Below are 26,879 nucleotides of genomic sequence, written 5' to 3' on the forward strand. Positions count from 1 at the left end.
GTTGGCTGACGCATGAAAGGTGTGCCAAAAATTGGAGGAATCAGAAGAGGTCAAATGGTTGAAACTTGCATAAGTAGTCTAGGCTTAAGGAGCTAATTTCATTGTAAAATTATTTTTGTATGCTTTCAGCGAGCCAGAAAGATTTATGCTATTTGCTGGGGTTTTTTTGGTTTGGGGTTTTTTTCTGGGGTTTTTTTCCCCTGGTGTTTTGTTTTGTTTTGTTGGGGGTTTTTTTGCGGGGGGGTGGTGTTGTTGGGCTTTTGTTGTTGTTTTTTAGGTTTTGTATTTGCTTTGAAGGAATAAAGAAAAGAGGAGATTTTAAAAGGACATTTCTAGACCTAGTACTTGCTAGGGATTCCTGTTGCTTTCTAGGTCTAGAAACTGCTCAGATCCTGAGATCCAGATATTTAGGACTTTGCTAGAGATGTCGAGGGTCTCTGTGAAGGCATCTAGCACTTTTGTAGGTATGGGACCTTTCTGCACCTACAGCTTTTGGAACGTGGCTCACCAAGAGCCACTGGATCTTTCTCCTGGGATAGTTTGGAAGCCTTTTAGAGCTTTTTCTGAGCCTGCCTAGCATTTCTGTGGAGCCCTTTGAGCCTTTCTAGATCTAGCGCTCAGCTACTGAAAATCAAAAACTATTTATTGATCTGATTAGAAACCTATTGCAAAACTAATTTCAGGTGCACATTTAAAACCTCTTTTCTAGAGCCCTTTTGGAAGGTAAGAAAAGTGAATGCCTCACCTTTTATGTCCAAGTTTATCCATCCCAGGCTAAGATATGTTACTGAGTCAAGTGGTATTTCTTGAATTTTGCTTAAAAAAACATTAGTCCTAAACATTATCCTTGTAAGCAGTTCTGGCACAGTCTGACAGTGCATATCCAAATATGCATCACAGCAGTAACCAAAGCCCTGAGCTGACAGAAATTCAAAGCAGAGTGCCTTCTTACAATCTCAGACTAGAATCTAACATTCTCCAGTGCATTTTCTTGTGAGTATCCAATCAACGTAAATGCTCAAACAGAACAGTTGCTGCACAGAATGCAGTTGTCTTGTTTGTTCTGCAAAATGCAAGGTGCCTATTTTTTTCCTGTTAGCTGTTTGAAGTCTTACAGCAGTATGGGTTTGCTTTCCATGCAGGACCACAGCCAGTTCGATTGCATTCATTTTCATCAGTTGAAAGATCTATTGTGTAAATACTTGTGAAAGATTAGTTGCAGAAAATCATCTTGTGATAACAATTGATCTTGGTGCTAATTTCTGTAAAAGTAAAGATTCAAATTATTTCTATTGCTTTTTCTGCCTACCATTTTTATGTCTACGAGAAAAAATGTATAATTTAAAGATAATCATGAAACTTTTCTGTAGTTGGTTTTTTTTAACTCTCTGCTAAAATTTAGTAAAGAATTACTTCACTCTTACAATGGATTTTTAAAAGTTATTACCACTGAATTGCATAACATTGTAGAAATTTGCCATAGAAGATGCCCTGCCATAAACATGAATTGCAAGATAGATATTTTTCGCATCCTATTTTCCTTCCCTTGCAGAAGTTGTATTTGCGAGTTTAATGGTGTAACTCTTAAGGGAAAGCTTAAACCACAGAAGTGAATTTGTATTTTCTTGTGAAAGCTGTGGAGTTGGCATTTGTTCTCATCCTTGTGGGAATGTGTTTAGCAGCCCTGATCTGTCTGAGGAGCAGTGTTGGCTCCCACATCCCAACTGGAAACCTCCTGGCAGCAGCTCCTCATCCTTTGCTTCCCCCAGTCCCACTTTCTGCCCAGCCGTGGCATTAAAGGAGGGGAAAAGAGGTCAGGATCCTTCAGAGACAGTCAGTTTCCTGGGCACAAATCTTCAGAAAGTCTTAATTTCAAGAATTTAATTTAAATTTTCATTTTTAATTTGACTCAGAATTCAGGGCAGAGTCAGAGTATTTGGGTGATATATTCACAGTGGCTGGTGTTGCTGAAAGGCAGGGGGTTTGCCTTTTTCAGTCTTGGAAATTTCATTTTATGTATCCTTTCATCCTCTGCGTTTTCAGGCCAGAAGCTTTTATGAACCTCAGCAGTTATTGGAAACAAAAGACACCAAAACGTGCTAGCTCCAGCCCCTTACTGTTCTCAAACAGCTCTTAATTACTGTCTCAATTAAAGCTTTTCAAGATACTCCTTTCACCTTGGCTGCATTGGCAGCACACTGGCTTTCTGTATCCAGAACTTCTGAGCCCAAAATGGAAAGATGAAGCCAAAACTTAATTTTGTGCCATCTTCTCTGACAAGCCCCAGGACCTGGAACTGCAAGTTAGAAAGTGAGGCAGAATGGTGCCAGTCTTGTTATTAGCTAGATTTTCACCTGGTCCCATTCCCTCCTTTTGGCTGTGCAAATTACCTGCAGCGGCGTATTTGGAGGACATCTATTCCCACTCCAGCAGTGGAGACATGTTTGGGTTAGATTCAAATTCATGGTCTATTTTGAGATATTTTAATTGAAGAGTCTAAGATTCCTCCTCTCAGAGGTGCCAGTCTGCTCTAAATACTTTATAAATTCCTTCTGGGCATTTAACAAAGTGTTTCTTTCATAGCCTGTGTAAACCATGGGTACCATGTTTAAGCAGACTTAAATGGCTTAGCAATCTAAGTCCCATTGATTTTCATAGTCAGTGTGCTTATGTGACGCTGGATAATATTCCATCTATTGTTAAATAAAGACGATTTGAAAACCGTCCCCGTAGAAATCAACTTTTCCTATCGATTTAGTAGACCCCAGATACAGTCTTTGAAGTTGTGAAGCAGTAAAAAAATAAGAAGAAGTTATGAAACAAGAGGAGAGCTGGGAAATGAGAGTGCAGCACGTCTTGTGGCAAGTGAAGCAAAGACAAGCAGTGCAAATTGTTGAAGTGGTGCCTTTCCTTGGCACTCCTGCAGTGGGTCCCTCATCAGCTGGAAATAATTGACAGCAAAAGCAGGTTGGCAGGGAGACTCTGAGCTGAGATCTTAGAGAAGTGGTGGCCTCAGACCTCTGAGCTGCATCTGTAAATGTGCCACAGCTGCTTTCCCGGCCCAGGGTAAAAAACAGCAGCCATTAGGCTGTAAAACTCATTTATTTGGGTTTTTCACTGGGGAACAATGAGTGCACAGAGTGAAGTCTAGGGCAGGGACTAATACAGCTGAACTGTGAAATTCTGGATTTTATACTATGCAGCATCAGAAGCAGGAGAAACAAAGGCTCCTCCAGCATGGGATGAGGCTGTAATCCCATCGTAGGGAAGGGTTCCCCAGTGTCAAACCACAGGAGCTGAATTGTGTCTCTGTGTGCCATTAAGAAAGGAGCAAAGCTGATGAGGGGAGCCAACTGTGTCAGTGTCAACAAAAGGAAGAGCCTAGAGTGAGAGCAAACTGACAGAAAATGATGAAAAAATATCCATGGTTGTCAACAGGGAAAAAAATAGAGAGAAATATAGGTAGTGAGACATCCTGTAAAGAGTTCAGGGAAGCAGAACCAGTCTCCTTCAGCCTTGTAAGCTACCAGCTCACTCCTAATGGCATGCCTGTGTCAGTCCTTCCTTGGAGCCATTTCTCCCCCAGGAGGAAGGAGAAAGAAGGGTTGGGCAGGAAGAGAGAAAAATGCTATTTAGAAGGACGTTGTGGTGAGTAAAAGGGTTTGGCCTGGAGATAACATCTGAAGTGAGTGTAAATAGGGCCCATGGGAATGGCATGAAGCTGTGTCAGGGGAGGCTTAGGTTGGATATTAGGAAAAGGTTTTTCACCCAGAGGGTGGTTGGGCACTGGAACGGGGAAGTGTTCACAGCACCAAGTCTAACAGACTTCAAGGAGCATTTGGATGATGCCCTCAGGCACATGGTGTGATTTTTGGGGCTGTGCTGTTCATGGTCAGGAGTTGGACTCCATGATACATGTGGGTGCCTTCCCTCTCAGGATATTTTATGACACTTAAGATAAATAAGAGGAGATTAGAAAAAAGGAAGTTAGTAGCAAAAGGAAAATACAGAAGAGGCTATGAGTAGGTTTGCAACTGCATATCATAGAGCTGAAGAAAGGCAGAGGTAGCATGAACAGAAGTGCTTGAAGCTGAGTGGCGCAGATAGGAAGTAATCCATCAGTCAGGACTATCAGAAAAATTTTGGCATGAATTTCATGCTACTACATGAAATTGAATCAAAATAAACAAGCAATGCATGGCAAGAAATCAAAGCAATGGTGAAGCCTTTCTGGGGATTTATGCAGCTTCTTTTAATGCATGATAAATGAAACTTATCCCAGTGAAATTTACCCCCACAACCAAACAGTTAAGCTCTTGAAACTGGCATTTGCAGACAAGGATAAATTTTTCACTCTTTACTTGTCTTACTTTGATATGAACGGTGTAAATTGTTTGATATGATTTGTTTAAAACAGTACCAGAAATGGCATAGCCATCAAATGTCATGCAAAATGTGCAGAAAGTTTTATCCATATGGTCAAAACCAAAAGTTAAGCAATGTTCTTCACAAACTAGCCCACGAATGTGTGTACATCTTCAGGCACGTATGGTTAAGTAGTATATGAGTGTGGAGTCTCCTAGCAGTGCCACTTGGCAAAAACCTCACACCATCTATTTAGTTGTCAAGCTTTGCTATGAGAAAATGGAGTGAGTTTGTGTGGCAAGGTTTTAGTAGCAGGAGGGCTGCAGGGGTGGCTTCTGTGAGAAGCCCCCATGTCCAGTGGATCCAAGGCCAGCTGGCACCAAGATGGACCCAACTCTGGCCAAGGCATCAGCAGCAGTGGTAGCACCTCTGGGATAATGTGTTTAAGAAGAATAAAACCTCCTCAAGAGAGAGAGGAGAGAGAATATGTGAGAGGAACAGCTCTGCAGACACCCAGGTCAATGAAGAAGGAGGAGGAGATGCTCCAGGTGCTGGAGCCTGTGCTGGGTGAGATCTCCCAGTGAAAATTCATTTAAACTAAATCCACCTTAGTGCATTTTGTGTTTTCCAGAACACTTGACATGAAAAAATGTATTAGAAAGCCAGACCAGGAGGTGTTCATTTTGCACTTCTCAAACCACAGATGGATTATTAGATATAGCTGGAGCCTTTATGTTGACAGTTAAATGCTGAATTCCCAGAAAAGCTGACATGTTAATACTCACATGCAAAAGGTCTTATTGCTCAAGGGGTCACTTGTTTTGTCAGTGATTTCCATTGCATATACTCTGTCTCCTGTGAACCAAACCAGAATTGTCACCTGAAAATTTCAGTCTGTGAAGAGTAAACAAACCCTGGCTGCTTTTTTATAATGGGATAATCAGCAATGCCATTTTTGGTCACTGCTGAAAAAAAAGGCCCCATTAAATATAAGAAAAAATGCCTGGAATTGGCCCAATTTTCAGTTACAAAAAAATACACATATATGGAAGAGGACTTTTTACAGGGACTTGTGAAGTACTGCTTCAATTTAAAAGGTATATTAACTGATTCAATATTCTAACCCTAAGTGAGGTTTTGTCTGGAAAAACTTTGTAGTAGGCACAGTGGTATCAGATGAGAATCGAAGTGCTTCTCTGTAATATGTTTATTGCCTTTGAATGAAGCACAACTGATGGTTTGGTCACAGAAGCTGCCACAGGGCAGCTTGCTTTAACGAGAAGTAAACAACCAGTGACTTTTCAAGGTAACAGTGAACCTGAGGGTGCAGTTACACTTCAGCTTAAGCTGATTTAGGTGATTAGTTTTTAGCCAGCAAACTGTCCTGAACCTGCTCTGTGCAGGAACACATAAACTGGCTTTGCTGCTGGGGACTGCACTGGCAGAAGCGATGGAGTGGGATAGCAGCAGCCCCATCTTACACCAGTTTAAGATGTCATGAAGGCTAATCCTGACAAGAACAGTGCAGTTTTTTTCCAAATATGTGGAATTCTTCAAATTAGGAATGCTCAGTGGTTTGTGTTATTATATATCTTTGATTTTAATTTGCCTATTTCACCTTTTTTCCCCCTCCAATTTCACCAGCATAAGCTTGCAGTGAGCAGCAGCTGGTTTTTAGGCTGCAATCTGCAGACAGGTATATGCTACCTTTAATATTGCAGATGAGGTTAAACCACTGATACTTCCATGACTGCTTTAAACCCCAGAAGGAGAAGCTGTAGGCATACCTTTGGTTAGCTTTACAGAGCAGAGAGCTGGGCAGCAGTTCTGGTGTAGTAACAAAAATTGTTTGGATGTTTCCAACTAAAATTTTATTTATTTTTACCTCACTGCAGCTAATTTTACAGATGTGAGCAGTACGAAAGCAAATATGCTTGCAGTTAACAGCTGTTAAGCTTTAGGCACATTGCTGCAAGTGAAATGTGCAGCTGCATGAGGGTTTCTTCTATCTCAGTAAACCAAATCAGCCTCAAATAAACCAGAGAAAAGGTTATTTAGGCCCAAACCAGTCCCTGTTTATCTACAGGACACCAGGCATACCTTCACAGTGGGAGGAATTCACATTATTTGCTGGCCAAAGGCAGTGTAGCTGGTCCACAAAGGCACACCAGCTATCAAGACATAGCAGGTGCTAGGCAAGGTCATTATGGCAAAAATAGACAGTTTCATCCCAGATTTTTTAATTGTGAATAATCCAGTTACGGTTAATCAAAGATTATTTTTACAGCAATACCATCTGTGGAGACCCTTAAAGCTGAAGGTGCCTGGTTGCCACTAAAACTAATCCATCTACTTTGATAGAACAATCAATTATTCTGCATTAAAGGCGCATTGCAGATATGTTTTTTTCCAAGTTTCCTGGAAATAGGCTTGTAGAGATTTTTCTGTTGGCTGGAAAGTTTTATTTGGTGTCCCAGTGAACTCTCAGCTGAAGCAAGAGCTAACAGTGATGTGCAAACCTCAGAGCAGTGGGTGGAACCCAGGCAGTCAAATGTGCACAGAAATCAGCACTGTTCTGGGAGGGATCTGTTCCCAACTGCGTCACCACATTATTCATCCTTTGGAAGGACTTGATCCCCTGGCTCAGAAGAAATCTTGAGCCCAACGACATTAGCCTTAATGCCAGTTATGATGCTGTCTGCTGAAATGGACTGGGCATGAGGAGGAGTTGGATTGTTCTGTGAGGCTGCACAATTGTGTGGTAACCACGCAGGATGAGACACGGCAGCCACAGCACCCTCACATTATTAAAACATCAGCTACCAAACCAGCAATGTACTTCTGGAAGTGAGATTATTTAGGAAATACTGCTGCTTGAGAAAGGGAGAGACTTGGCCTCCAGCCTGGTTTCTGAGCTGACCCCAGGCAAGCAGGTGGCTAGTGATGGCCACATACTCCACCATATGGTATTCCTCAGTGCTGAGCATCAGCAGTGTTAGCATCAGCAGTCTCTGCATTCATAGAGCTTTTAATTAGCACAGTGGAAAAATGAACAAAACCAGCAGCAAAATCAGTAAGTGAAATAGTAAAAGCTTCTGTGACATATAAAGCGTATAAAACTGTTACATTTTAGGCTGGTAATTATTGTCTTCTGATGATTAAAATATTTAGACCAGAAAAATTCTACTCAGATAAAAGCAGCCATCTCTTCATGAAGGATAACAAAGCACCCTGAGACAGACAAAAATATGCTCTCTTGCCATCTCAGGGGCTCAGTTGTTCTCTGACCTTTCCAGAGACAAGCTGGAGTCCAAATCCTCCAGTGGCCATGAGCTGGGGAGAGGGACCAGCCTGCTCTGCTGTTGTTTCCCAGTTCAGCAATCCTGCACTGCCTACTGAGCTTTCACAGCAGGAGGAATTCAAAGCTCTGTCCAGCACATGCTGCAATCAGCAGCCTGTGTACTGGTTGCCTTTCAGGTTGACAGGCAGCCACACTTTTAATTTGACAAATGTTTAATTCCTCCAGGTCACGATAAAACAGGTATCAGAGTGAGGTCATTGTTCTGCTATTTCCACCAGCTTGGTTTGAAACTTTGCTTGGTTGGCACTCTCACCTGCATGGAGAAAGGCAAAAAGCTACCCTTAAGTATGACAAATTTACTTAATCCATGACTGAAATAATGAATTCACAAAGCAAAATCATTATAAATAATTAGGCTTGGCTACTGTATCATGCAAAGTATGATATATTGGTGTATTATTTTGTTACAAAGCATTAACAAGCTTATATTTCTTGTGGCATATAAGACTTATTAACATTTCTTGCTTAGTAAATAAATAGTGGAAATGTGTCCTACTCTTCTAGTATGTCATTTTCCTTTTGTGCTAACAGGCAATTAAAGTGTTACAACATTGACAACCTCTCACTGTTTTCCACTCTGCCAGGGCTGACTGCAACCTTGAAACAATAACATTCAGACCTAGAAAATTTTCTGGCTGATGTTGCATGACATAAAGTGTGTGTTTTTATTTGCATGACTGCATAGGTATAATAAAGTTCCCGCTTTAATGGACTTGTGCAAATACCTCTCAGAGGGTGCTAAATTACTTTTCAAATCAAATTTTGTTCCGCACTGGAGTGGGACCTCAGAAAAGAGTACGCTTGTTGAAACTTGTTCCAGAGCTAATTAAAGGTACTACAGAAGCAGTGCTGTGCAAATCCACAAGGTGTCTTGATGATGTGATCCAAGATAGTTGAATAAAACTGCCATACTGCCCTAATCATTCTTTCTCCCTTTTTTCCCTGCCTTCCCCTTGATGTTTTTCCCAGGTGCGGTTGGAGTGGCCAACAGACCTCACAGTGAACCCTCTGGACAACTCCCTCTATGTGCTGGACAACAACATTGTCCTGCAGATCTCGGAGAACCGGCGCGTGCGGATTATTGCCGGGCGCCCCATCCACTGCCAGGTGCCCGGCATTGACCACTTCCTGGTGAGCAAGGTGGCCATCCATTCCACCCTGGAGTCAGCCAGGGCCATTGCCGTGTCCCACAGTGGAATCCTCTACATCGCAGAGACCGATGAAAGGAAAATCAACCGCATCCAGCAGGTCACAACCAACGGCGAGATCTCTGTCATTGCTGGAGCCCCGTCAGATTGTGACTGCAAGATTGATCCTAATTGTGATTGTTTTTCAGGTGAGGAGATGGTTGTTATTTCCTGTCTGTTATCTGTTGAGATCCTCTGCAGATCAGCAAAGTGGAGGAGAGACAAGCATTGATTTGGTTTCCTTGGAAAGCCCAAAACCTTATCAGCAGATCTCAGTGAATTTAATCCATTGGCTTCTGCAACATGCGTCTTCAGTTGCCACTGGAGGAACTTCAGGATGGTCCTAGCTTTTCCTCTTTTGACACAGATTACACTCAGAATTCGTTCCAAGAATTAGTTCCAAGTCTGTCTTGCTGTGTCAGCTGCATTTGCCCCTGTTGAAGATGGTGGTAGCAGGTTGTACCTGGATGCTGCTGCATCAAGCAGCCCTTCTCAGCAAGAGTACCAAGGGGTTTCATACCAAGTGCAATACACCAGTTTATGCCTTCTCAGCACTCATGTCATGCTGCACCAGCAACAAAATGGTGCAAATACATAATGTGCAGAATTTCTTCTTTGTGTGTTTTAAACTGGAACAGCCCATGCACGCCTGCAGTGCACTGCTGGACATTCTCAGCAGCACAGCCTCTCTCCCCTGCACACACCAAAACAAAGTGTGGCTCTTTTATTTCATAAAAACGCCTTTCTGAATGGGACAAAGGACAACATTCCCATACAGAGGTGTGCAGTATGTTGCCATCTTGTAATCTCTAAGAACCACCATATTCAGCTCCATAATAATGTCATCATAATTCTTAAGCCTCTCATTTCAAGTAAAAGGTTAATTACTGACAGGAAAACATTAAGTATGTCAAGAACAGAGAGGAAAAATATGCAAATGGTCTTCCAAAGAAGGTGGGTTGCTGACCCAGCATTGGAATGATAAGCAAAGCCTCCTGTGCATTGCCAGGTGCTACCAGCTTCAGTGGGGGCTGCAGGAGACCAGTGAGGAACAGAATCCTGGACAGGGTTCTTACTGAGGAAAACTACTCTCAGTGCTGAAAAATTAAAAACTGTGGCAAATCTAATGGTTGTGCCAGCCTGGTTTGGTGAAGGACATAGTCAGCTAGGGAGAAAGATCCACTCATTTGTCCCTTTCCAAGGAAGCACAGGGTATGCTCAAACACACCAGCAATATCATGTCTCAGTCAGGAGAAGGAGAGCAATACACACAGTAATATGTTTTTCCTAAGAGTAAGGTTTAATATGCTTTCTTGCTAGTTACAGAAAATCCTGCTCATGTAAACTCATTTTGATAGACACACACAGCCTATGATAATGCAAAAATCCTCCTGAAATCTTAAATGACACAAACCAAGTAAATTGTCAAGAGATATTGAAAGGGATTGTTTCCCAAGGCACTTTTTGGCTACTGTTCTTATTTTGTTTTTCTATAGTGTTGAGTTTTTAATAAGTGTAAACAAATCTTTCCTTCAGTGTCATTTTAGCTGAATTATTGGGTTTTATTTTCTTTTTGTTTTATTTACAACACAATTCTACTTTAACTGCATGCCAGCAGACAGTAACTAGGGAATGAAACTTCAGGTATCATGTTTTTTTCTTTCGCAATTTTTCATTAACAGCTTTTCTGAACAGCAGGGTTTGGGACTCAGCAAAAATCCTGTGAATTAGATAATTTATATTCCTGTTTGTCTTCACTGAGACTCATTTAGAATTGCACCAACCTTAGATAATAGGGATTTAATTAGTTGGAAGAGGATATTGTTTTATTGACCTGTAAATGATACTGAGGAGAAGCAGTGTGTCAAGCTTAGAGGATCAGCTTAAACAAGGGCATTAGAGATTGCTAAAATTACCATTTCTCCTCCAGGTGACGGTGGGTATGCCAAAGATGCAAAGCTGAAAGCCCCTTCATCCCTGGCGGTGTCTCCTGACGACACGCTGTACGTGGCAGACCTGGGCAACGTGCGGATCCGCGCCGTGAGCCGCAACAGGGCTCACCTCAGCGACGCCAACCTGTACGAGATCGCCTCGCCCGCCGACCAGGAGCTCTACCAGTTCACCATCAACGGCACCCACCTGCACACGCTCAACCTCATCACCAGGGACTACATCTACAACTTCTCCTACAGCGGCGAGGGCGACGTGGCCACCATCACCAGCAGCAACGGCAACTCGGTGCACATCCGCAGGGACACGAGCGGGCTGCCCCTGTGGGTCGTGGTGCCGGGGGGACAGGTCTACTGGCTCACCATCAGCAGCAATGGGGTCCTGAAAAGGGTCTACGCCCAAGGCTACAACCTGGCCCTGATGACATATCCTGGGAACACGGGGCTTTTGGCCACCAAGAGCGATGAAAACGGATGGACAACTGTGTATGAGTAAGTCCATGATGTTAAATGCCTGGTGCAAGGAACTCTGTTTTAAATGAACACTGAAACTTTTTTAGACAGTTCTAGTCATTTAAAAATTAGACTCCCTGCTACTAACAGGGTACTAACTTGTCCTGTGTGAGACAGGACAAGTAGGGCTGTTGCACAAGCTTTTAAAATGAAGCACTACCATTTCTTAGGTTCCTAAACCTGTCATATGTAAAATCTCTGTGCACAGTGCCCGTTAAGTACAGCAGAAACTGCCTGAAATTATACTTAATTTGCACTTTCTTATTGTGAATCTGTTTTTCTAAATGAAAATATGAGTTGGGGGATTTTTTTGTAACCAAAGAGGCAGAGGCAAGTTGTGATATGAATCAGGAATTTGCAGAATTCCTGAGGAAGGCAAAAAGGGGAAAATTAGCATACTCATCAGAGAAGGGAGTGTTGCAAAGGAAATTGAAAATCTCAGTGGAAAGAATATTCAAAGACAAGAGTGAGCTTGTCTCTATCAGCAGGGAGGAAGAAATACAATAATAGCAAGAGGATATGTAATAGCAAAAGGCTGTATATAAGGGGAGTAGGAAAGGCTTCATAAGCAAGACTATTGACAGGATTTCTAAAAAGCAAGACAAGACAGTTAAAGATGGAGTCAGAACATCCCAATCTGGTCCCAGAGGCAGAACAACGTAAGTTCATTTTTGATTTATAAAGAGGTGTGATGTATCAGAATTTCTCATTATTTATAATTAATTTTCCTAATCCCTGTTCTAGGATGCAACAAGTGTTGGATGGAAATCATGTTAACATTGCAGTCCTAGTTCAGAGTTTTAAAGAGGATAATAGTGCCTGTTTTCTATGGAGCATAGGAGTTCATGGTCAAAAACTAAAATGAAAGCCATCCAGGTGAGATAGGAACAAAAAACACATTGATAAGAAGTTGCTGCCTGAGTCACCTGGAGAGGTAGTTGAGTCCCTGTCATTACAGGTTTTTAGAATTATAATTTTTTCAAATGAAAGTAGGATAAAAGAGAAAACTGCTGCCTAGTATGTGGTATTTCTTATTCAACAGGATGTTTCTTCATCCTGTTCTCTATTATTCTGCCAAAGACTAAATTAATAGGGTGGGCATAAGTATAAGCCATTAGAGAGGGCCTTTTTTACAATATGTGGGAAAACAAAAGCATACAGGACCTTCCTGGTTCAGTTACCATTATCAAACATCTATTGATGGCAATTTAAACTCTATTGCAACTACACAAAGCTCACTGTTACCCTGGTACTGTTCAAACACTGATCAGAGTCACCTTTTATAAACAGAACTGACTGTAAATGTCTGTATGCTTTTTTTGAATAATTTCAGTGCTGAGAGTGACCCATTTATATCCCCACTTGATGATGGTGTCAGTCCAGGCCACGGACCAATGACACTTTCAAAGAACCTTTGCAGTAGCTCCAAGTCCTGTCTGTTAAAATGCTGAACACCAGGCCTTGTTGCAGGGTCTTGATTGGTAGAGCATGTGAGAGCAGATTATTTTTAGTCATGTGCCTTTCAGTCCTGACGTTCTTAGTCTGTCCCACTGACATTGAGCATAAACCATTTCACACAACTATTTCTTGTTCCTCTTTTTAAACTATAGCTCAAGTGGTAAAAGATCTTTTAAAGGACTTCACCTGCTTGCAGCTGCCTGCCATCGTATGTAGTATAGATTTCTTCGTGAAGAAATACCTGTGCCTTGGGAGGATTGACAGGATGTATGAACACAAAGAAATTTCACTAAATTAAACAGTTTTACATACTTTTCCAGCTTTAACTACAGGCTAGGTGACACTGTCCTCACCAATGCTTCAAGTTGTCCAGGCTTTTCATGACCACACTCTCCTGCCAGCCTACATCAGTCAGGGAAAATTAACAGAACTACAACTTTAGCATTACAAAAACAGCAACAAAATTAAATAATGTCAATTGAATAAAGTCATGTCATTAATATTTATGTTCAGTCCAATATCTTAAGTCGTTTTCGTAATACATTAGGGATTTCTCAATGCCTGAAACACAGAATGTCACCCAATCTGCTGCAGTCAGAGGGGCAGTGGGCTGTAATCAGCACTGTGCTGAGTAGTTGTGCTTTCAGGAGATGCTGCTCACCTGCTGCCATGAATAGGTTGTGGGCTGTAATGGCCCTTAGTTATCTTTTACCCAGATACTGTTTTCCAGGGAGGTCACATTCTGTACTGACAGCCAATTTCAGTTTGAAAATTAGAGTTTTTTTGAAGGGTTTACTTATTTATGTGAATTGCTTGTGAGCACTATGTGAACATAGCATTGGAACTAAGAGCAACTTTCAAATTGCTCGAAATCATCTTCTCTGCTTAAGCTAGATTTGCATTCACATCCAGAAGTTCAAGCCATGGCTCTGTCAAGCTGAAATAGGGATGAGTTTGTTTAACAACACGTATCACACATACTTGGGAATATGAACAAAGATAATGACCTGTTCAGAACATCTACCTATATGTCAGATTCACTCACAGAGGGAAATTATTAAGAGGTAGAAAACCACCTACAAAAGTACTTGTCATCCATCTACTCTAATCCGATGGAATTGAAGTGCTGAAAGAGCTCTTGCATACAATTATAGCTAATGTACAATTTTAAGTCATCTAGATTTCTTTTAATATTATGTCATTAAAGCTGTAAAAGGGGAGGGGAAGCACTGGGCCTCTATTAAATCAAGGACAAGAAAACACCTGCAAGAAACAACTCTCTCTGAAAAAATTAATTAGACCGCTTTCCCTTTGAAATGATATAACTCTTAACTGTGCTACACATAGAAATGCAAATGGATTGTGAAGCAATATCCCCATGTGTGCATTTCAAATACTGGTGAGCACTTTCTCATGTGAGTACTGAAATCAATGCAATTATTTGCATGATTAAATGGTCACTGACATGATTAACAGTGGCATAACGGAGCCCCAAATTAACATTAAGAAATATGTCATGATTCCACCCCTATTAGTATGGGTAGGACATTGCTCTGCAGGAGCTGAGTCCCAGTGTGCTGCTATTCATCATGTGGAAGGTGGCAGAACCTGTCTTCAGAGGGTTGGGTTTCTTGGAGCAATCTGGAAGAAAAAAGAAACCCTTTAGATGATCATGCTGTGGAATCAATACTGAGACATTCTTGTGCATGTCCTCCTTGAAGGCAGTGGGAACCATTGACATCAGCATGCTTGAGTCTCATTACGAGTCAGCACCCATCTGCCCAGCCAGCCAGGAACAGTTTATCCCATTTGCAGCTACACAGGGACTTTTGTATCTCAGCAGCAGCACTATCAGCAGCAAAACTGGATCCTTAGTGAAGATGGATCCCATGTCTTGAGCACAAGTGCATTGCAATAAACCAGCTGTATTTGCACCTTAAAAGTGCAGATTTGGGGGATTTTTCTATGGTACAGTGGCAAATCCAGATAACCTACCAAGCTGTTGTATCTATTTGATCAAGCAGCAAATGAAATATAACTGCCTGATGTTCATGGAGTTTTCTAATGATGAAAAGTACTGATCTGAGTCAATTTTAATCACTGCCTGTGGCACCCAGTCAACTTGCACAGAACCAGCAAAAGGGGAGGATGTAAATAAGTTACACAATGTATATAAGGGCAGTGAGAGGTGAAAAGGAGAGAGAATATTTTGAATTTAACAGTTGATTAATTTTAACTTATTTGTCAAAAAAACACAAAATGGTCACTAGTTCATTCTGCAATGTTTCACTGGAAAAGAACAGTTGCTTTATTTTTCTTTTTTTATATTGGAGGGAAGAAAAAAACAATTATGATTTTTTGCCAATACTTCTTGTGACATATAGATTTTGCCTGACTAATTAGGGGCAAATAAAGATCCTAAGGAAATTATGCCAACACCTTAAAGGGAAGGACATAGCCAGATCATCTGCTGATGTGAATTGGAAGAGCTCCGTTGGAGGCAATGCAGTTCTGGCAGCTGATAACTCCAGCTGAGGATTTGTTTTGTCTGTGAGAGGATATAGTTAATAAAACATGAAAACTTAATTATGCTTTCCCACCTGCACAAATAAGTTTCTGTTTTATGAACATGAGTTGGTTTTGCTCATGCAAATACTCTGCAGTATCAGTGAGTTGTCTTCGGTGAATAAAAACATGTCAGCATCAATAAGGTTTTTAAGATGTGAGGCATTATTATGGAACAATATCAAACACCAGGCAATGTTCTCTGCTGGTTGCCGTGTGAACCATCAGAAAGAAGAAATATATTGGTAGAACTGAAAAGACCTGTTAGAAATACTGCTCCAGAGCTCTGGAATTAATTATTGACTTTTTGGTAACATGGCCTGATTCACAATCAAGTACCCTGAACTACAAGAATTTCTTTAGCACTGGTGAAGCTTAGGTGAACTGAAATGTGGTACTCTAGATTCTGATGAGAAGTTCCTGCTGATTTAAGTAGCCCCATGGGAAACGAAACACAAGAGTAAAACCCATGCAGGCATCTTAATTCCTGCAGATTTCAATCTAATTTTATCACTATTGTTACACTTTAGATTCCCTTTTCACATTCACCACTCATATTATGTACTTCACACATCAGTGACAAAAGGCAGCTTTTGAGTGTTGCAGAAGGTAAGAATTGGTTTTATTTAATCTTATGAGTACGAAAACACCGTTTTAGGGGTGAGTTGGATGCCTGAACACTGAGTGACCTCCAGTGGCCTTGTTACTGCATCACAGCCCGCTGGGGGAAACCCCAACCAGCCATGAGCAGCACAGAAACCTTGGCAGAGGCTGAGTGATGTAGGTAGCATCTCAGCATAGCTGAAAAAAACTCCAAGCAGGAATTCAGATTATGTACTGAATGCATTTTGAGTGAGTAAATGGACCAATTCTTACCTTTTTACTTACTGCACAGTCTTGATAATGCTTCAGACTTTTTTTCACTATTTTCTCTGCTTTTAGGAGTAACTGCATGACAGCAGTAGTGTATTTTCATGGCTCTTTAACATCATGTTTGCAGGTATGACTCTGATGGCCACCTGACCAATGCAACCTTCCCCACTGGGGAAGTCAGCAGCTTCCACAGTGATGTTGAAAAACTGACACGAGTGGAACTTGATACTTCAAACAGGGAGAATGTGATCACAGCCACAAACTTCTCAGCTACCTCTACAATATATACTTTAAAACAAGGTAATAAAAGCATTTCTGTTATTTCTTTCCTAGTCATTGTGTTTCAGACCCTAGACATTAGTGCCTTAACTGCTGGCCAAAAAACAAGACATTAGAATTAGTTCATTTGTTTCTTCCTTGCTTCAGCACAAACAGCTAGATATAATTACAATTCTCCTGGGCTACAAATTAGAAACAAGCCACAAGTGAATTCTCCTCCTAGAAGAAATCCATGGATAGAATCTAGTTATTGAAATCTCTCATGTCTTCAGGCTTCACATGCTACTTTCTGCTTCAGTATTTGGAGGACTTGGATTAACCTATAATACACTAAGCTTTGTTACTCTAACAAATACTTCCCAGAAGAATGACAGGTTCCACTGAGATTTTAGCACTGAAATGCCTTGTTTGCCAGTACTGTGTATTCTTTCTGGTAGTTCTGTGTCTGGGTGACAGTGCTTGTAGGAAGGGGAAAAACGTGACCTACCTCTGCTAGTGGCTGCCTTGGGGATTAGATTTTCACTCAACCCCTGTAGACACCACAGTATTTCCCTGGTAATACCATTTCTCTTGAAAAGTAATTGCTCTCTGCCTAATGAAAGTGCCCCAGTGTCCTCCTCCAGATTTTGCAGATTCATCACCAGAGTTCTGGGTTTATAAAGTTTAATCGATCTGGGGGCTTTTGTCCTTGTTGGGGTTTTTTGTTGTCAATAGATTGCTCAGGCTTTGAGAGAGCAGGTGCTGGGAAATAGCTCTCTGATTTCTTTCCAGGTCTGCTATAGAAAGGCTTTGTTACTGAGCACATCACAGAACTTTTCTTTCTCTCAAGTCTTGATCTATGAGAAAAAACTAGGAAGACTCACCTCACAAGATACCCACTCATTCCTCTTCTCTATTATGTGGTAGAGACAGCACTGCATAAATAGAAATAATTATATTGTTGTGTCACCTCTTAGGCTTTGTCCAAGTGACTCCATCTGCTCTCTGCATCGCCTGCTGCCTGATCTGTCTGTCCTTAAATCGGAAACTCTTCAAAGTTGGTATATTATCAAAGTCTGTCTCAGGAAAGTGCTTGCACACAATGGGCAGTGCCAGAAATAAACAGCTCTAGTTATTACTATATGTGTTGTATTTATAAATTACTGTAATTTGTGTATTTACATATCTCTGCAAAATTAGCACAATGCACCCTGTGAACAGCCAGTCAGGTGTGGTATCCTTACATCCAGTTATCCTTGCTTTCTTGCATACCCCACTATTTTCCATGCATTCACATCTCAAGAGCTGGGCCAGTTACTTCTGTGTGGACCAGCTTAAAAAAAATTATGCCTTGGATACCCCCTAACTGGAGTGAGTTCAGTCTTGCTGTAAGGGTGAGAATTTTGTTTTGTGTTAGCACTAAACTCTGAGGCTCCTGTTGGAGTTCCCTCCATAACCCAGCCTGAGCAGATGCCAGTGTGGCACAGCTCTGCCTGCAGAGGAGGAATTACAGTGCCCAGGCAAGGGAAAGGAGCTCCAGTGTCTGTTGCCATTGTATCCTCTCGGTGGAGACCTGCTCTGGACCTTCCATGTACTTCTGGTAGTTTTGAGGAGGAGAGGGAGGCTGTCTTGGGTCATCCCAGCTCCCTCAGCAGCCCTCTGTGGCACAGTCCTGAGCCTCTGCAGCCACTCACTGTGCCACCAATGCTGATCCATTCATTTTTCTGCCAACAGCCACTTCCCAGTGGCTCTGTTGCACCAGGCTTCAGCCTTGTGGCTGATCATAACTGTGCCTCAATCCAGGGTCCTGCTGCTAATGGGGGAGAGGATGAGGTTTTTGTGCAGTGACACAGGGAAGAGGGACAGGATGGGAGACTGGCTGTCATCCTAGATATTTGGAAAACAGCGTTCATGCTTGACCTCAGATACTCTTGCAGTTGTTCAAGCAGTACTGTTGGGAGCTGCAGCATGCTAAAATCATCACAATATGAATGGTCAATACTCAGCCTATGGGTTTATGTATTTTCAAGCTGAAAGCAAAAATTCTTTATTCCTGCTGCAGGAAATCTTCACAATCAGGAAGTCATCAGGCCAAATGTAATAAAAAGCTCTTCAGACTTGGGAAGGTCTGGAGGTTACAGCTTGCAAAACTCACACTGCAGTTGGTGTTCAGCTGTCTGGAACCTCTCTGGGTTACAAACACAGCCCTGTTGTGCCTAATACTTGGTTTGTAAATCTGGAGATCTGAACTTCTCTCTGTTCCCTGATTTTTGTTGTTTTTTGACAGATAACACACAGAACATCTACCGGGTCAGCCCAGACGGGTCCCTGAGAGTCACCTTTGCCAGTGGAATGGAAATCACGCTGAACACGGAACCTCACATTCTAGCAGGGGTTGTCAGCCCCACGTTAGGGAAGTGCAATATCTCCCTTCCTGGAGAGCATAACTCAAATCTCATTGAATGGAGGCAAAGGAGGGAGCAGACCAAAGGCAATATCTCTACGTTTGAGAGAAGGCTAAGGGTAAGGCTTCCTCTTGTGTAAGTGCAGTGTTCCCTTTGAAAGTCATTGAAATAAAATCACGTTGAAATGTTATACTTTGTAAGAATGAAAATTTTGTATCAATGGTGGGCCTCAGCCATGAATTTCAAAACCAAACTCTTCCGACAGTGTCAGGGATGTTTGATCTCTGTTTGATTTTGATTGTAAGACTTGACCTCAAGACATAATTACTTTTTTTCTTCCTCTTCTTTTTCAACTAAGAACTTAATTATGGCTTTGGAAGAAGCTGTGAGCAAAGGACGATGCGTAGTTACTCTGGCACAGCAGTAAAGTTGGAGCCACATTTTGCCTCTCTCAGATCTATCAACCTTCCTTCTTCTGGGGAAGCTAAAGGGCGTCAGCTGCTACCCAGGGCAGAGGCTTTTGCAGGACACATTTTGGGTGTCCTGGCCAGTGCTTTTCCTGCCAGTCAGAGTGATGTAGAGCCTCCCTGTGTATCCAGACAGGCTGTGTATTAATTCTGCCCTCTGCCACATGCTCTCAAACCCCCCAGCTCCCTCTGGCTGGGTTACATCACGGCTCCAAGAAAGACTTGCTTTAACATTGCATCCTTGGTTTATTTTTACCTGTGAGTACAATGACAGATGGTCAACATTTAGCATTTAATTACATAACACCATGGCTCAAAGAGATTGCTACTTTGCTAAACAGGTTTTTTATTAAATCAGTTCTGGTTTTCACATGAATACCACTTAAAATGCCTGTACTAGTAGTGCAACTGGGAATTTTGGCCTTAAAGGTATTGTGTTATTTACTACAGTCTTTCTGGGTAGGAATTATGTCTGAAGGTACCCCTGTTAGCTCTGAAAATATAGAGATGGTTATTAAAATCTCTGGATTGTCAAAACCACCAAAATCAAAACCATCTCATTTTGATTATGAGACACTCTAGATTTTTTTTAAGTGTACCATCTGTTTGCTTTTCAACTGCTCGATCAAAAATGCAAGACTTGGAAGATCTGGCCAGACTGGGCACTGTATGTGAAACACATGTTTGAAAGGGCATTGTTCAGATTTGACAGTCACAATTACTTTTTAGGGTCTTGCAAGAGGGGAAAAGCTTCTTTTAGTTCTTCTTGCCCACCGTCTGCCTCCTTCCTCTCTAAATTAGTGTGAGGCCTCAAAGCCCTGTCTAGGGAGGCAGCTGAACTTACCACTGTGACAAACATGTTAAGATGGCAGGATTCAAACTGTGGCTTCCTTGGCTTATGTTGCCCACTCAGTTGGAGGCTTTCTGTGTGACTTTGTGCTTTAATAACAGTATAGCTAATTTTTCTACAAGAATCTTAAGTAATAAGGTCTTAAACAGAGAGGTTGTAGTCAGTGATCTATTCTGCTTACATTGCCAGGGACCAGTTGTTCATCACAATTGTATTTAATACAACTACTTCATCTTACACAGCTTCCCCATTATGCAGTTTGTATTTTCTATTGTTGAAATTGATTGCAGTTTCATTTAACTAATTTTCACTTGTTTGTATGTGATCCTTACCAGTGCCTGGCAAAAACGAAAAGGGAGGAAATTCACAAATTGGTCAGGATTAAATGGATTCTGGGAGGAGGCATAAGATGTTAATTGAAATATTGCAACACTGAAAGTATCCAGAGGTCAGCTGATTGACCTACCTCTGGAACAGGCTGTTGGTGCACAAAACCACTCATGCATTCCTCCTCTTCCCCCTTCACCTTCATCCAGCGGGGGGATGGCAGGTCAAGGACAAACATGAGAATAATTTTGGTGTGCTGATGTCTTTTACTCTTTGTCTGTCCAAAAGTATGCACTAGCAACACAGCTCTCGAACACTGTATTATGTCTGCAAGCTGTGTCTTTTTATACCTATCCAAGAGCAAGAGGGTTTATGAATTGTCCCTGCCTGCTCAGAAAGACATGTGCCTGTGTTGCAGTCCTGGCTGTACTGAGCTCTAGGACTGTCTGAGAGCTCTCAGGGCAAGGCTGGAGGGAACCTGGTGGGATAGCACATTAAATAATGATTTTAGAGTGGAAAGGAGGAGAAATGTTAGAATCATAGAATCATTTATGTTTGAAAAGACCTCTGAGATCATCAAGTCCGATTGTATTCTGCACAAAGGAGACAGCATGTAAAGAGGCACAAGAGAAAGGGACAGATGGACTTCTGAGGCTGTTAACACCGCACAGAAGGAATTTGGAGAATAGCAAAAATATCTGGATCCTGGAGTTCATCTTTAGCACTGAGATCTTGCATGGTGTGCTGGTGGAATGGAGAGGCAGTGGAGATGGAAGGAGCTGGAACAGTGCAGCAAAGGAATCTACCCAGAGATAGCTCTCTTTTCTTGGTGATTATAGGAAATGCTGCACAGCAGGAGCAAAAGTACCGTCCTACAGTGTGTTTGAAACAGTACACCAATAATGAAATGGATTTCAGACTTACTGTGGACAGACCCTTGAGTACCACTGGGGAAAAAAATATAACATGATTAGAAGTCCTTATGCTGGATGAGATTCTGGACAGACCTTCTGAAAACTTTTAGTGAGATATATTTTTAAAAGAAAGTTTTTAAACACTTAATATGCCATGCCTGGCACAATAGGAAGTGCGTTAGAAAGCTTGCAATGTAGGGCAGAAAGAACTATGCTGAACTTTGAAAATATATGTAAAGAAAAGCTCTGGGGATTGGAGCAGTTCTCAATGGAAATGAACAGACTTGCAGGAGCCCTTAGTTGAAGAAAAAAAAACCCAGCACAATGGAAGAGTTTTCTGAGAAAGAAAGAAAAAAAAAGCATAGAAATGAGGTATAAAGATGTTACTTAGAAATCAGTCCTGATACCATCAGTGAAACAAACGGCTTTGACTGCTAAATGGTATAAATTAGAAGGCAGGTAGCTGGGGATGAGATAAAGGATGACCTACTTGAAGAGAAGAAAGAGAATAAAGCTTTTCCTTCTCTGCCTGGTCCTAACTTTTTTAATTCTAATAGCAATTAGCAACCATCTTGAAAGCCTGTCATTCTATTAGTGTTATTTCCAGTTTTGGAAAGAGGCCACTGTTAGCACATTCTGAATAATGCTGGAAACATTGGGTTTTTAAAAGTTGGATTTCTGCATGGTGTGAATTCCCTGCTCTGGAAATAGGGCAGAAGTGAGTTAGTTAACTGAAATGCTAAAACAGTCATCTAACTTTATCTCAGGGTCTAAATCAATGTGGGAAACAGAAATTAACCACAGGTTTCCTTTAAGTGCAGAACTGCTTGCCCCAGCGCTTCCTGAACGTATATAAAACAGTCTGTGGGCATGTATGCATTTTATATTAATAATAAATCTATGTACAATCAGGCATTTTAACATCAATCTTAATCTAGCAAGACTTCTTTTTTATCAATTGAGCTGCTATTTTAATTGACTTCTAAAAATGAAGCAAAGACTGCTGTTAAATCTGATGAGCATGATGCATAGTAATACACTGATTAGAATGCAGCTCCACTCCCTCCTGACTTTTGCATAACTTGAGGAACCTGGCATTGGATGCAGTCCAGGTTTTATAACTAAATATCTACAAAATTGAAAATTGAATGCTTGGCCAGTCTGACTTATTTTTGCTTGGTTTGTTGGTTGGTTTTTTTTAATAACAAAGGAAGTAACGCACTGGCCTCGGTTCAAAAGTCCTGCAGACACAGGTTTTGACAGCCATGTTCATTATTGCATTTAGCAAATGATCTCCCTTTATTTACCTGTCTGACAGCAAATTCTAAAGATGGGACCAAGTCCTCTGCCAGGATCTATGAGTTTACATTGGCTCAAATCAAAACACAGACAAGGAAATAATGCAGTTATATCTCAACTGAATTACACATCATGGACAGGGTATGCTTGGAAATGAAATCAAAAGAAATGCACATTTATGTGATACTTACACTGCAAAATTTCTGCCTAAAGATCTAATAGAAGTAGAGAAAACAAATGTTTTAAAAATATAGAGTAAATATGTCTGTTTATGTAATTCTAGCACTATTGAAGCAATCTGAATTTTCTCCCTGTTTTCATTAGCTGATGTTCCAACCTGACATTGCTTTCAAAAACCAGTTTTCCCTGGCTCATAACAGAACACGAGTTGCAGCCACTCTCAGGGGGCTCCTTACTATGGTTTATGTGTCTTGGGGGAGTTGTCTTCATGAAGCCACCGGGATTTGAAATCAGTTTGTCAATAGCAGTATTGAGATGAGTCCTCCTACCCATTTATGATCCTGTCTTGCCTTGAGAAGGGTGTTAAACTTAACTTTAATATAAGAAAGTAAACAAATGAGACATAAAATGTGCAATATAAGGGAAGTATTTTAACCTTATTTTAAGTCTGTGAGTTTTCAATTACTACTGCTTTCCACTTCACTGCTAATTCTGCCTCTGTTCAGTTTTCATCCTTATTTGTTGTATAGTCTCTGAAATTCAGATTGCAAGCAATTGGCATTCGAGACTCTTCTTTCTCCTAATTGCATTGTACAATGATAGTAATAGCAATAAGAACATAAAACATTTACATAGAACATAAATGAATATGACGTAGGATATACCTCCTGCTTGCTTTTCAGTTATTTTGACACCAAGAGGATTTGTTTTCAGAAATTTTAAGAAGTTTGCTAAAAAATATATTATATTAAACTTAAACTGTCATTCTGTGTACAAGCAAATGTAGTTGAACTGAGCATCACATTTTACTTGGACCCTTTAACTATCATTAGAGCATAAATTGTAATAGTTACAGCAGTCTACAGGGGTATATAGGTATTTTACAGCTATTGTAAATGAACACTATTAAAGTTAGACATGTGTGTATATAAAACCCCAGAAATGGTAGTTGAAGAAAGAACACCTGCTTCTTCTAGATTCTCAGATTATTTTGTATCTAAAAACAGAAAGAGGAAAGAAAAAAAAAGTTTGTTCTAATAACATCTTGAATTATTAACCAGGTTTTATTAACCATTTATTTTGTGGCTGTGCCTGCAGGTCTCAGAGAGGAGCTAGCACTGAGCCACGCTCTGTGCTGACACCTGCACTGGCATTGTCTCAGCTGTGAGGAAGTTATTCATGGGAATAGAGTGATCAGATAAAATGTGGTAGATTAATGCAACAAGCACACTGAGCATTGATCTGAAAAAGACATGTCAATGAACAATATTTTATGGTTCCCTAAATTATATCTCTGATTTAAATGGCATTTAACAGAGATGGCCCAGTGACTGAATGATGTAAGGAGGCAGATGATGATAGCACTGGATCAATGTATTTTGTCTTCATGATTCTCACTCAGTTTTCACCTTTATTTCAAACTGAACATTGGGCTGCTGTCCATGAGTCAGACACAGCGAGGTGCTGGTCCCAGATGTGGTGAGAGCTGCAACAAGGAATATGGCTGGCACCAGGCACTGCTGCTGCTGGATTTCAGGAGTCTGGGAGTGGGGTGGTTTGTGAAGAAGCATGAGGACACTAGAGAGCAGGGTCTGCAGGAGCTGCAAGCACAGCTCTGCCCTTTGCAGCAGCAGGATGTGACCTGCTGAGGTCTGTCCCAGAGCAGCAGCTGACCTGTCAGTGCTAACAGCTCAAGAGAGGATGTGAGATAGTAGATCTTTCTTAGTTTGTAGGCTTAGCTACACATCTTTGCCTGGAATCAAGAAGTTCATCCACAGCTGAGAAGAAAGAAGAAAAATTCAGGAAAAGGTGAGAACAGAGGTGAGGGTTTAGCACATGGAAACAACCTGTAATGCCAAGTATAATAACGCTGAATGCAAGGAACAGGGGATTTTTCCAACTCCCAGTGTTAAACCATTGCTTACTTTGGTTAGGGCTGACACAGACATGTCTGTGTTGGGTGTCCCAATGCATTGTGTTCTTATCTTACTTTACCTCTTTGTTTAGACCCACAACAGAAACCTGCTGTCCATTGACTTCGACCACGTAACCAGGACAGGAAAGATTTATGACGATCATCGCAAATTCACTCTCCGAATCATGTATGACCAGACAGGACGCCCCATCCTATGGTCCCCCATCAGCAAGTACAATGAGGTCAACATCACTTATTCACACTCTGGATTAGTCACCTATATCCAAAGAGGAACCTGGACTGAGAAGATGGAGTATGATCCAAGCGGGAACATCATTTCCAGAACATGGGCAGATGGTAAAATATGGAGTTACACATATCTAGAAAAGGTAAATTATTTAAAAAGTGGAGTTTGTACCGAGGCAAAAAATATTTGGGTTTATATACATACTATAATTTGAACTATGTTATAATGCTGCCTCTTGCAAGAGTATTTAAGGCTTTTTAAAATGCATAGAATTACATAACTGTATAAAAAATATCTTTGGACATGCTTAGACCTACATGTCACCTGCCTAAATTTGACATAGTTTAGGTGTGAAGAAAGTTATCAGCACCTCAGGTTTGTGTAATTGGTAGATCAAAACAACTTTTTGGTCTCAGTCCAAATTCAAGTGAACAAAGGACACCCTAACTGCTGAAAATCATGTTGCTACTCTGGATAACAGACAGAAAGATAACAGCTGCTGAAAGAGATCTTTTTTCTCCCCAGAAAAAAGTTCTTTTAAGCCAAAATCAGGGGCCCATGAGTACAAGTTTGCACCTATTCAGTGCTGCATTTTAAACAAGAGATTGATCCTTTGAGGAGAAAGTTTTTTTAATGCAGTATTTATGGGAGCCATTTGGGGGAAAACGTTAATATGAAAGGAGTTATTGCTCTGCTGTTATAGTGACTTTGCATCCAAATTCCCTGAATACTGTAAGTTCCATACATGTCTAGAGGTAATGGTCACAAAATGTGGAGATAAGTATTGTGCAGACCAAGGAAGAACATCTTCATCTGTGGTAACATTTTGTTTGGTCTTGACTTTCAAAACCAGAGGCCAGTCTGTATTTTTAAAGCCTTCAGAATTCAGTGCAAATTCTATTCAAACTTTTTTAAATAGCAACATCTTGGACTATCCAATACACCCTGAGTAAGCAGAACATTCTCTGAACCTGTAAACCACAGGAAAAGGCTATGGGGGGTGGGGGGCAGGAGAGGTAACATTGATAGGAGGTATTGCACACAGGAAATCCAGTGACTTTGAAGTTACTTATATATTAAAGAGTTCCAAATGTGTACTTTTAAGATAAACTATGCTGTACTTATTTTGAATGTATTTAAGCTTGAGCCTCAAAAAACTTAAACCTAACCCAGTGGAAAAAAAAAATTATCGAGACTGGAGAATGCATAAAAATGTGATTCCTCCTTGTCTGCATGCAGCGTGGCTCTTGCATGTGTTAACAAGATTGGCAAACCCCAGGAGCTTCAGAAGTTTGCTTCAGATAAATTTGTCAGGGCTTTTTTTGTCTGTATGCTCTTCTGCAAATTACAAGTAAACAGGCATTTTGTACAGCTTTCAAATATTTGGGCAATGTGCCTTTTGGAGGAATCTTTTATTTTTTTCCTTTGGACCTAATGGACTGTAATTTTTGGAAAGATGTATGCATCTTATCTTTCCAAACCACTTTGTCTGTTCTTAGTTTATGACGAGCTTATAAATAAAGTCATATAATTTAGTGCTGTTATTCTAGAATTCTACACAAAGGGCCAAATCCTGATCTTGTATAAGCAAGTAGCAAAAGCTTGCTGGCTCAGGTAGCAGCTTGGGTAATGCTCTGACTTGTCATTAAAATTATGGAAAGTCATTCACACCATGGACAATAATCTCCCGGCTATTTAAAGTACCTTCATGACTGTTGTTCTTTGTGCCAAAGAAAGATGAATTCA

At 41.0% G+C, this 26,879-nt stretch overlaps 1 protein-coding gene across 6 annotated transcripts in view; it reads left to right on the plus strand.

Annotated features, from left to right (window-relative positions):
• Nucleotides 1-26,879, plus strand: part of TENM1 (teneurin transmembrane protein 1) — a 452,127-nt gene that overhangs the window by 413,257 nt on the left and 11,991 nt on the right. For all 6 annotated transcript variants that reach the window (XM_085060418.1, XM_085060417.1, XM_085060421.1 and 3 more), the window contains 5 exons: nt 8,696-9,062; nt 10,844-11,354; nt 16,399-16,571; nt 18,817-19,052; nt 24,979-25,275. In XM_085060418.1, the coding sequence (XP_084916544.1) occupies nt 8,696-9,062; nt 10,844-11,354; nt 16,399-16,571; nt 18,817-19,052; nt 24,979-25,275 (1,584 nt within the window). The remainder of the gene's footprint in view (nt 1-8,695; nt 9,063-10,843; nt 11,355-16,398; nt 16,572-18,816; nt 19,053-24,978; nt 25,276-26,879) is intronic.

Source organism: Lichenostomus cassidix, chromosome 4A (assembly GCF_008360975.1).
Source record: "Lichenostomus cassidix isolate B80296 chromosome 4A, HeHo_3.0, whole genome shotgun sequence".
Classification (NCBI taxonomy): domain Eukaryota; kingdom Metazoa; phylum Chordata; class Aves; order Passeriformes; family Meliphagidae; genus Lichenostomus; species Lichenostomus cassidix.